The sequence below is a fragment of the Chrysochloris asiatica genome, unplaced genomic scaffold (assembly GCF_000296735.1).
Source record: "Chrysochloris asiatica unplaced genomic scaffold, ChrAsi1.0 scaffold00037, whole genome shotgun sequence".
NCBI lineage: Eukaryota > Metazoa > Chordata > Mammalia > Afrosoricida > Chrysochloridae > Chrysochloris > Chrysochloris asiatica.
This window is the reverse complement of record NW_006408555.1, coordinates 15605702-15618091: the sequence shown is the minus strand read 5'-3', so window position 1 is coordinate 15618091 and position 12390 is coordinate 15605702. Positions and strand designations below refer to the sequence as shown.

Genomic DNA, 12390 nt, shown 5'->3' with positions numbered 1-12390 from the left:
CAACACCACAACTCAAAGGCATCAATTCTTCTATGATCTTCCTTATTCACTGTCCAGCTTTCGCATCCATATGAGGTTACTGAAAATACCATGGCCTGGGTCATATAACATAGAACTGATCAATTCAGTGGCATTGAATATATTCACAATATTATGTAACAAAGACTTCTGTCTACTTCCAAAGCACTTTAATCACCCAAAAGGAAATACTACCCAGTAAGCAGTTGCTCCCCATTTTCCCTCTTCCCCTAGCCCTTGGCAACCACCAATCTGTATTCCATCTCAGTGGATTTGCCTATTTCATCACTATTGACTTTTTAACTATGCCTTTTTATAACCAGCCCCCTGGACAGTGATTGCTTTAAGGACGATACTATGCACTCTTAACTTACCACAATCTCTTGTATATATAATTCAGACTTTTGTTAGCTAGGTGAACATTTCCAGATATTGCATGGGGGCATGGCTAGGTGAGCCCCTCTCTGTCCATTAGTGGTGTTTGGGCAAATTGTTAACTCTAAATCCATTTGCTTACTCTTATTTTATAAGCAAGTAGAAAATAGCATAAGGATTCATAAGACTAATTCAGTTGAGATACGGAGAGAAACAACTAAGGGAGCAGGGAGCAGTGAGTCCCCCCAGAACAAAACAAAGGCAAAGACACATGCATGGGAAGCTGGAACTAGACTGCTGTGGACGTGTTTCCAGGGATGGAGGTGTCTTAGCTCTCTAGAGCTGCTATAACAGAAACATCACAAGGGGGTGGCGTTAACAAACAGAAATTTATTGTCTCACAATTTAGGAGGCTAGAAGGCTGAATTCAGGGCACCAGCTCTAGTGGGGAAAGCTTTCTCTCTGTGTTGACTCAGGAGGAAGTTCCTTGTTTCTTTTCAACTTCTGTGGACCCAGCATTCCTTGGAGATCTCCATGTCTCTTGGCAGCAATCTTCCCCTGGGTCCAGGACGTTCTCAGCACAGGTATCCTGAGTTCAAAGGACACGCTGTACTCCACTCCTCCTGTGTCTTCATTTTTAGTGTTGTCAGGTCCCTCCGTCTCTGATAGTTGCTCTCTCCTTTTGACTCTTGCAAGAGCTAGGATGAGGCAGGCCACACTGCAGGGAGATTCCGCTTACATGACATCAGGACTCTGACCTGAGTTAGGATGTTGCATGCTACCTCCATCTCCTTACAACTGTATGTCTAAACACCTCAGATCACACCATGGGGATGATTAGATCTTTTTACAACTTCCAAGTCACATCCTGGTAGGGTAGTGGTTATGAATCGGGCTGCAAACCTCAGGGTCAGCAGTTCGAAACTACCAGCTGTTCCGTGGGAGAAAGATGAGGCTTTCTGCTCCTGTAAAGATTTACAGCCTCGGAAACCCTGTACATGGTCGCTATGAGTCGGAACCGACTCCACAGCACATAACAACAACAAAGTCACATCCTTACATAACAGCCAAACCACGGAGAATTATGACCCTGCCAAGTTCAATCCAAAACATTCCACTCTTTGGCCCTCCCAAATTCATGTCCTTGCCACTTGTGATACACTTTCATCCCAAACGTCTTAAATCAACTTGAAGTTGATTATTTCTCAAATTCTATCCAGGAGCAAAATTCCCCTTTATCTGTGAGTCTAGACTACAAGTTATCTGCTTCCCAAGTACAAGTGTGGAACAGGCACTAGGTACTTATTTCCATTACAAACGGAAGTCAGAGGGAAAGAAGGGATAATGGGTGTCCAGCAAGGAAACAACCCAGCGGAACAATGCACATCTGCTCTCCAGGTTTGAAAATAATCCTGTCTCTCTGAGGCCATCTAGGCAATGATGGTTCTGCCTCCAGTCTTTGGGTATCAGCCATGCTCTCTGGATTTAGAGGTCCCTCAGCCCTGGGCTCCAGCTCTGCCTTCCAGGCCCACTGAGGCAAAAACTCTGTTCCCTTGATTTTGTTGTTGTTTTTAAGTGCCGTCGAGTTGGTTTGACTCACAGTGACCCTGCATGGGGTTTCCGTGGTCCGGATGGAAAGCATTGGTACTGACACTGGCAGAGGAAGAGTGGCAGCAGAACCAGGAGATGGCACAAGGTGGTGTGGGAGTCAACCATGGAGCCTGAGCTGAATACCTTTAGGCAGGATGACTCCTGGCAGAGTGGGTCACCTTCAGCACTTATCAGTAGAGCTAAAGAGTTCTGTAACACTTGCTCAAGTAGGGCAGAGGTCAAACTCCTCCAAAAGGCCTGAGAGGCCAAGGCCAGAAGCAGAAGCGACAAACAGCATTAGAAGCAGAGCTGCATCATACTCAAAGGTCAATGAGTGGGGCTATAGTCTCAGAGTTCAAAGGATGGAGCCACAGCCTCCTAGGTTTTACAGAGTTAGATCTTCACCAATTCAGTTCCAGAGTGTGGGGCTGACATTTACAGGTGCCAGGGAGCTAGAGCCAGAGCTGCTGCCCAAAGCTCAGGGGGCAGGGCTGCGATACCCAAGGGGCAGAAGAATGGGGTCTCACAGGATTGAGGCTGTGAGATCACTACTTGGTTGGACTAGGGGAATGGGGCTACCTAAAGTTGGGGGATGAGTCCTAGTGTGGTGCTCCAAGAAAATGTGCTAGACCACAAGGTGAGTTTGAGCCACAGGTGGGCAGTTCAAACCCACCAGCTGCTCCATGGAAACTCCATGCAGGGTCACTATGAGAATAAGTTTCTGTTTGTTAACGCCACCCCCTTGTGATGTTTCTGTTATAGCAGCTCTAGAGAGCTAAGACACCTCCATCCCTGGAAACACGTCCACAGCAGTCTAGTTCCAGCTTCCCATGCATGTGTCTTTGCCTTTGTTTTGTTCTGGGGGGACTCACTGCTCCCTGCTCCCTTAGTTGTTTCTCTCCGTATCTCAACTGAATTAGTCTTATGAATCCTTATGCTGTTTTCTACTTGCTTATGAAATAAAGGCAAGCAAATGGGTTTCCGGTGTTAGAGCTCACCTCACTTCTTTTGGGAACCTCACTTACTAGTAGTACTGCCTTTGATGCCTATAATTCCACCAAGGGTTTCTTCATGGCAATATAGGCTCTTATAATTATTCACTTTAAAACTCTTCTAGTCTCTATTATTATCCAGTTCCAAAACCACTTCCACATTTTAGGTATCTAACTCCTGGTACCAAATAGTGTCTTAGTTATCTAGTGATGCTATAGCAGAAATACCACAGGTGGATGGCTTTAACAAACAGAGATGTATATTCTCACCGTTTAGGAGGTTAGAAGTCTGAATTCAGGGCATTAGCTCAAAGAGAAAGCCTTCTCTTTCTGAAGACTCTTGGGAAGGTCCTTATCTCCTGTCAACATCGGTGGGTTTGGCATTCCTTAGACATCTCCAGGTGTTTTGGCATTAACCTGTCCTTGGGTTTAGGAGGTTCTCAGCACAGGGACCTCGGGTCCAAAGGATGCGCTCTGATCCCAGGTTTTCCTTCTTGGTGGTAGTTAGGCTCCTACTTCTGAGCTTGCTTTTCTCTTCTTTTAACTCTTGTGAGAGAAAAGGTGATGCAGGCCCCACCCAGGGAAAATCCCCTTACACGGGCTCAGGACTGTGACCTGAGTAAGGGGGTGGTATGCCACCTAATCTCCTGACAACTGATTGGCTGATCACATCAGATCACACACATGATAATGATATCGTCATGTAACTGCCAAATTACGTCATCACATAACTGCCAAACCATTGAGAATCATGAACCAGCCCAATTGACACAAATTTTGGATGGGGACACAATACATCCATGACAAGTGAGAACAGAGTCCCTTAACAGAGGTGCCTGTGTTTGACTTCCTGTCCCTTTGACATTTGGATACAATTTCCGTTATTCCCTGGGTATACCAGTGGGCTCTGGCTACCTACACAAATGGTTATTTAGAATCAGATCCAAGACTGCCTCTAGACAGTTCACTAGCCTCCAACTCAAGTCCTGTGTCTAGCACATGGGGCATGTCCATGAGTTAGTCCCTCCTTGATGCCCAGGTCAGGCCACTTCCGCTTCGGGGAATGTAAGGACCATTCAGGAAGAATCTCACGAAGGCTTCTCTCTCTTCACTGAAACAATCAAGGTTGACGCCTATAGTCTCCATAGTGCAGCTGCTCTGTATCCGGGGAAGTAAAGAGCATCTTCCATGTGAGTACAGACCTCCAGGCCTCCCACCTCCTCCCCATTTTATGAATGGGAACACTGAGGCAGAGGTCAGAGGGATTAAGTGACTCTTGAGATAGGGTGAGTTGGTCCTGGTATAGGAACTCTCCATTTCCTGACCCCCTCTGCAGTTTATAACTCCCCTACACACCATTCTCAAGAGCTGGGTCCCTCACGCTGTGTGTGTGGCCTTGGGCCCACAGTTCTCATCACGGGCAGTGCTAACACATTCAATGCCTCTAACTCACTGAGCCTCTCCAACATGGCAGCTAGCTGGGAATGAGTTTTGAGAGAGAAGATGTCAGGAGATGACAGGATGACATGCAACAGGGGGTAAGGGACTTAAGATCAACTGCACTATCTACCTTGGCCCTTAGCCCTTTGCCCTTGCACATAAATATTTCTCTTCTTCCTTAGTCAGCGCCTGGTCCTTGCCACTTCTCACCCCATTTCCCTAAGGCTTGGAGACATAGGAAACCCAATGACAAAGGCCTGGCAGCTTTCATAGGAGGCGGAGTGGGGGCACTGGGGAGAATGGGTTACTTCTGGGGTTCCCAGCACCAGTCGCACACTTAAGTCTCACAACAAATTCTCCTTTCCCTGATGGATCCTGAAACTCAGTGAAGCCCAGAGGTCACTCAGGTTGTCCAGCTAAACAGCACTTACTGGATGAGGGTGCAGATGTGTCTAGAAGGAGCTTGGTTGTTGTTGTTAGGTGCCATGGAGTCAGTACCGACTAATAGTGACCCTATGTACAACAGAATGAAACACTGCCCAGTCCTGGGCCAACCTCACAATTGCTGCCCATTGATGCTGCCACTATGCCAGTCCATCTCGCTGGGGTCTTTTTCTTTTTCTCTGACCCTCCACCCTAGCAAACATGATATCTTTCTCCGGTGACTGGTCCCTCCTGACAATTTGTCCGAAGTATGAGAGATGAAGTTTGGCCATCCTGGCCACTCCGTCTGCACTTCTTCCAACACAGATCTGTTCGTTCTTTTGGCAGCCCATGGCACTTTCAATATTCTCCCCCAACACCATAACTCAAAAGCATCAATGATATCCTTTGGTGAGTACAAAATCTCTCAGCAACAGGCTGAGCCCAGGATGCAGATGCACGTTAGGGTAAGCATGGCCCAAAGCCTTTTCCCCACCCAGGGCTGACATGTGGTGCCCTGTAGTCTGCCCCCAGCTGGCTCTGCCCCCGCCCAAAGGTGGGGGGAGAGGGCTATGCCAGGAATGTGGCCTGCAGCAGGGTTGGGACCAGAGCAAAGGGCAGTTTGCTGCAAGAGGGTGGGTGGAAGGGCCTGTGGCTAGGGTTAGGAGGGACCTCCTGCTCCCCCCACTTGCTCCCTGGTCCCCCCTCTTCCTGGGCTGCATAGGGATCTAGTGGCGTGGAACACTTCCTGGGGCAGCCCCAGCCCAGTAGTGGGGAGCTTGGAGTCTGTGTCTGCCCAGACAGATGTGGGGACAGAGGGCAGCTCCTCACTGCCAGCAGCTCCTCCCACCACTGGCTATGAGGGAATTGCTTTACAGAAATGTCCACCCAAAGCCTAGAAGGCAGCTCTCTGGCTGGAAGTGGAGGCTGGGCTTCCCCCCAGCAGGGGAGTGAGGACACGCAGCTCAAAAAGAATGCAGCTGCTGTTTTCTGAGACCTTGTCTCTGGCCTAGGCGGGGTTTGAACCTCTTGCTCGCTGCTCTTTTAGAGTCTTAATTTTGAGAGGCAGAGCTTGCTGTGACCTCATTTTACAGAGGAGGACACCAACTGTGGATGCTGCAGGCACAGGTGGCCCTGAGCTTACCTGGCTGAATCCACAGACCAGGAGATACACTTTCAGCTGGATCCAGACTCCCATGACTACCAATTCCCAAGTTTGGAGGCTACAAGGGACCCAGCTGGACCAGCAAGGGGGGTTTAGCTCCATGGTGGTTCATGGGGGCAGGAAGGGAGGAGTTCTTGGTGGCCTTGCAGGGTGATAGTAGGTATATTCTGGGCTGTCCAGCTGGGAACTGGACAGGCTCAAATCCAAGAAGGATTCTGGACCAACTGCCTCGTTTCCTGTGTCCCCTGACTGCACCTCTTCCCTGTCTCAGGGAACCCAGGGGCCTCAGGATCACCCCTATTTGAGTTCAGGGAGATGAGCATGGTCAGGAGCAGGGGTTAAGGGGGCTTGGGGCATGGGGCATGGGGAGAGAGGAATGGTCCAGGTCACACACCAAGGTTGTACAATGTCAGCCATAGGGGTTAAAGAACGCTCTTCCCTGCCCTGTTCTAAAGCCCTTGAGGTGTCCTTTCTCTTCTGATTCCCTTCGTACTCTCTATTAGATCCCACCAGTGTTCCCATCACCCCTCTCAAAGGCAGGAAGAATTCCCTCCATTTTACTGATGGGGAAACTGAACCCCAGAGCTGTCTATCTATGGTCACTCCATGGCACCTCTTGCCTCCCAGCCTGCCCTATCCACAGCTCACTCAGGGTGTCCTCAGAGGCCCACCTGCCAGACTTAAGTCCTGAGGGATCTTTTCTGAGCACAGCTAAGCTCTTGTGAAGAGGACTTGGGTGCTCCTGGAGCAGGGAGCAGACATCAGAGACCCTGAAAGGACAGCCTTGGGAAGGACCCTGGGCATACTATTCCAGGGGAGAAGGGAGGTCAGTTGAGGACAAGCCACGCCAACACCCTCTGAGAGTATGTTCTCACCCAGGAGCTCATCTGGGGTCCTGACAGGTTAAATCCATGTGACCAACCCCAACACCTCCTCAACCCCCCCAGGGACCCTGGGATCGGCCCTGATGTCGAGATGTATGTGTGAGTTGGGGGCAAGAGGTGAAATTGCGGTAGGATTGAAGAGACTAAAGCCTGGTTTGTTTGGTAACCTGCCTGGAGGATTCTACCTGTCTGCCTGCCCACTGACAAGTTCTTGGGAGTGTGGGTTGGGCCTGGGGCAGGGTAGGGATGAGGATGAAGCAGAACTGGGAGCCACCTTCCCTACTAGTTCACCTCCTCCTGCTGGTGAAGGCCTCAGGGTCTTAGTTCTGGTCAGCTGTCAAGGACACACGGATGGGAGGGGGCTCAGCAGCTCCCCACAGAGTGACTGTGGGCAGGAGACTAACTAACAGCTCTTCCTCATCAACCAAATGGGGATAACTGTCATCCCATCTCAACTGTCATTAGGAGGATAAATCAGATCATAAATAATACATTTAAAGCACTTGGCACCAGTGTCTGGCACATGGTAAGAACTCAATAAAAGACACGTTAATAATTAGACAGTTGGAGGCACAGTGGGCTGGGCAGGGGACTTCTTCCACACCAGTTTGACCTGCTTACCGAGAGGCTGGCCCCAAGAACAGGAAGGCAGAGAAGACAGGAGGGGAGAGTGCTGGCAGGGCATGGTGAAAGGTGGGATGAATGGACAGGTATGCCCAGAAGCTGGGGCAGAAGCAGGTTTACCTCCTAGGCTGGCTGAGCCCCAGGCTGCCAGGGTTCCAGAGCACAGAGAGAGGTCTGCAGGATGAAAAGCTGGCTTCTCGACCCACACGGCAGCCTGGGTCCTGCCCAGCCTGGTGATGGAAGGGATGCTTTCTAAACGGTCCTACACAGAGTCTGGAGTCAGGATTTCACCTCTCCCAGGGTTTATCCCTGTCCCTTTCTGCTCTTCCTTCCAGAACCTTCTAGCCTCTGTCCCACACTACTCTCTTAGTTTCCCTTACTCTGGTGGCACTGTGGATTAGGTAGTGGGCCGTTGACTACAATTTTGGTGGTTCAAACCTACCAGCCACTCCATGGGAGGAAGATGAGCTCTTCCCGTAAAGATTTAGTCTTAGAAGTCCTAGATAGGGTCACTAGGGCTGAGAGGTTGGCCTGGGGGAGTCTCCCCCTCAACACACTCAGAGGGGTTCACTTTGACTACAAAGCAAATCCCTGTGCCTAGGGGTGGGTGTGCAAGTCCACCCCATTGCCTTCTGGGTCTCTCTGTCCTGGCTTCTCAAGGTTCAGGCCCAATGGACCCTCAAGCCCCCCAGCCTGAGATACAAACAGTCTGCAGGTTTCAACAGCCTTCCTAGTCTGGGGCTCAAAGAGGTCCCCAAAGAGGCTGGAAACTGACCACATGATAAATCTGACGAGACAAGAGGAGAACTTCTTAGGAGAGCTTAAAAAAACAAAACAGGGAAGTACTATTGCAAGGGAAGCACTGTACAGCCCATCTGGGGAGTCCAGCGTCCAGCACCGAGGAGCACCTGTGCAGGCGGAGGGCTCCAATTCAGGGCAGGCTCAGCCCTCACCCTTGTCTCCATGGCCCAGGACACACAGAGGAGGGGAGGAGAGGGACAGGGGCAGGTGAGTGGGCTGCAGGCCTCGGAGCACGGAGGATGTGAACCCTTCCTTCTAGTGCCTCTTCCCCCAACAGGACAGGGGGGTTTGAGTTCCCCTGTGGTGGGTCTGTGTTGTGTGGGCTGCCTGCAGTGACAGGGCCAGGGTAAGCCAGAGATGGGCAGCTCAAGGACGCTGGGGGCAGAGCACCTGCCTGTCCCTAGCTAGCCTTAGGAATAGTTGCCTCCCCCAAACTGCCCACGATGGCTCTGTCCCAGTGGCTGTCCCAGATGTGTCCAGTCTGGCTTTGTTCGCTCTGACATTCATCCCTAAAGCCAAGTCTAAAGATGTGGCTCCCAGGAGCTCTGTCTGGCTTGTCCTTTCAATGACTTTCACTGCCCACTCACCGGCCCAGCCAGACACACCCAACTCACTGGCTGGCCTCTCCCCAGTCCTCAGCCCCTCCTATGCAGCTTTATCAAGAGCAAGGTCCTGCCCGCCCAGCTTTTGAAGACCTTATCCCACTCAAGCTAACTGCCCACCCCCACAAACAGAGCAGGCCCAAATTCCTGAAAACGTCCAGAAAGTCAGCCATTTTGTAGCAAGATTCTTCAGTTTGATCCCTGGCTAGGCATATCCATGCCCACCTCTGGTTGTGAGCAACCGCTGTTTAGAGCTAAGTTCCTGGGAGACCTTTAGGAGGTATACCTTTCCTCTCTCTGGCCTTCTTTTTCACTTTTGGCTACATGGGGGCCAGACTTCACCTTCACTTTTTCTGGCTGCCAAGGGGTAAGGAGGTGATACAGCCATTCTGCAGGGAGTGGAACATGCACCTAGCCTCTCTAGTCATCACCCAGGATCCTTTACTATGGGCTTCTGGGCCTTCCCAGGGGCAGTGCCAGTCCTTGCATGACAGGTGCTGTCTTCGGGTTCCTGGGGTCTGGGCCCCTGGAGTCTGCCCAGTAAACTATCAGCTTTGGGAGGGCAGGGTGCTGTCCATGACATGCTATGCCCCAGGTGCCCTGTACCCAGGCTGGGCCTCATGGACATACACACACTTAGTGGCTATGCCATGAGGAAATTACATGACAGCTAGACCTTGCTCACTCCAGGACCCCAAGAAATTCTGCTGTTGCTCCACTCTCCCAGGTCATGCTGCTTGGATCGAAGACTCAGACAGGGAACAAACGCCATGTGCTTTACAAGACGCTGCTTCTAATACCAGAAGAGTGAGGTGCAGGGCTCTCTGGATCCCTTCGGCTTTCTCCAAATGCTTCCAGGGCTCCAGTTCTCCCTCTGACCAGCTTCAGGGTCTGCACCGTGGACCAACCCTGCCTCTGCTGGTTGGTGCTTGGGCAGCCCCAACTCCTGCACTGTCCTCAGGTTCAGGGGTCCTGGTGAGAGACCTCTTTCTCTCCAGGAGTGTTTGTGGCCTGGATGTGAACTGACAGAGTTCTCATTCTTCTATATTTTCCCAAGTTTTCCCCAAACGCATTCAACGCAACACGTGTGTGCTGGCAGGCCATGCTGTGAGCAGCAGTCATCTGATTCCCCTTCGAAAACTTTCCCGGCGCACATCATCAACATAAGAACCTTTGGTGTCACACCCTCCTCCTCGCCCCACTAGCCCCTGGAAGCCCCCCTGTGCCAAATACCTTGTCCCAATCCACCTCTTTCAACCTTGGTTCCATCTCAGGGTCTGTCTTCTGAGTCTCTGCAGAAGTCACGGCCCCATTTTCTGTGGCAATCTGGAGAGAGATGAGAAGACATGGAGTGATGCCTTACAGGAAGTGAGGGAGCCAGGGGGCACAAGCCCCATGGGAAGGGCAGGACAGGCTGAAATCAAGGTCATGGAGCACTGACAGACAGGATGTGGTAGCATTAGTCTTTGTACTTTCCTTCTCCCTTCAACAAAATTTCTGCTCAAACCAGAGGCAGAAAGATCTGGGGCAGCCAAGAAGCTGGGTGCTAGGCTGTAGAACAGGAAGCAGTTAGTGGGAAAACTCTGTGGGTCTCAGCTCAGTCCTGGCCATTGCCAGGCAGAGGAAGTTACAGGGTGGCAGCCAGGAACCGTGCCTGGTGACTATCTGCTTCCCTGCTCCCTGCTTAATTCAGTGGAGTCTGAGGATCCGAGGCTGAGCCTCGAGCTGCCCACAGGACATAGAGTACAAAGGAGACAGGCTCCCTAGCAATGCCATGTCTGGGTCAGCAGCCACACACGGGGTGAAATTGGCACAAGAGTGCCCAAGTAGGCTCAAGGTTAAATCGAACTGGCTAAGAGGTAAAGTCAGAAGGAAATGGAATGTACTGGGAAAATTACTCAGGCTGAGTTGGCTCTGTCACATGGGGTGAGACTAGGGAGAGAAGGCCAGCACGTATGTCAAATTCCCGCCTCCCTGTTGGAAGGGTGGGAAGAGTCCTTGCCAATGGGCCTGCCAGCCTAGCCCCTGTGACTAAGGAAACCCATGGTGCTGCGTGGCCAAGGAGGGGCCCTGGGAGCTGGGTATTGCTTTAGGCAACCAGGTGGGATTTCTATTGCGACCATTCTTTTTTTTTTTTAAACTTTTCTTTGTGAATTGAATGAAGGTTTACGGAGCTGATCATCAGTCTTACATTCAAGATCTCAGACATTTGGTTTCATCTCAGTGATGGCTGTAACTCTATGTAACATCACTCATCCCACTTCCTCCCTGCTTTTCTTGTTTCCATTCTTCCTTCTTTCTTTCCCAGTCCTTCTGAACTTTGTGTTACCCTTTTCATCTTAAATGGTTGACTATTCTGTGGTGTGTGTGTGTACCTCACTAATGTTGTTGTCCCCCATATACCTGTCTATTGCTTGGCTGAAAATTGAGACACAGGGGTGAGTTCAATTCCAGACCTGCAGGGTGACCTATTGTGACAATTCTTACATTTTTTGCTTTGAAATAAATCCTGATGATGGCAGAGACAACATTGTATTGGCATTTTCTGAGAAAATCCATTAGTAACGCAAATAGAAGTGGGCATTTGTGTCCTTGCCTTGGTTTGTGTATCTCAGGAACACGGTGTGCTCTTCCACTTCTGTAAGACTCTTTTGGTTTCTTGTAGTAGTGTTTTGTAATTTTCTTTGTATAGATCCTTTGTTTCTCTGGTTACATTTATTCCTAAATATTTCATCCTTTGGGTGGCTATTGTAAATGGTATTGCTTTCCTAATGTCCTTTTCAGCCTGTCATTGTTACTATAGAGGAATCCAACTGATTTTTATATTTTGATCTTATACCCTGCCATTTTGCTGAATCTTTAATGAGGTCTAGTAGATTTTTTAGTGAGACTTTGGGGTTTTCTATGTATAGGATCATAATGTTTGCAAATAGAGAGAGTTTTATTTTCTCTTTGCCAATTTGGATGCCTTTAATTTCCCTATTTTGCCGTATAGCTCTGGCTAAGACTTCCAAAACAATATTGAATAGGAGTGGTGACAAAGGGCATCCTTGTCTGGTTCCCATTGGTTTGTGTATCTCAATATTTTTAGCTGGTGTTACCACGTTAATATTTGAATAAAGAAAAAAAGTATGTGCTCTCTTGAGAACAAGGAAGAGGACAGGACGTAACTCATTATATATAGTGAAACTCCCTAAAATTCCAACATAAACAAATGTCTTTTCCTTTTTCATGGCACTAGCTCAATAATAGAGTCCTGGTGTGGCACTGTAGGATCAGCACTGGACCAATACCTGCAAGGTCAGCAGTTCAAACCCACCAGCCACTCCTTAGAAACCCAGTCCATGGTCGCTATGACACAATGGCACTTAATAACAAATGCTTTTCTTGGAGAGGTTTCCAATGTTGTATTGCAAATGATGGCAGGGATTTTGGGCCAGACATTCTTTTTTTTTTTTTTTTAATTAAATGTTTTT

The 12390-nt window shown here is 49.6% G+C and overlaps 1 protein-coding gene across 1 annotated transcript in view; it reads right to left on the bottom strand.

The window, feature by feature from the left end:
- The window catches only part of FA2H (fatty acid 2-hydroxylase), a 60107-nt gene that overhangs the window by 19818 nt on the left and 27899 nt on the right, over positions 1-12390 (bottom strand). Inside the window, exon 2 of the mRNA XM_006860171.1 lies at positions 10148-10240. Coding sequence (XP_006860233.1) covers positions 10148-10240 — 93 coding nt within the window. The remainder of the gene's footprint in view (positions 1-10147; positions 10241-12390) is intronic.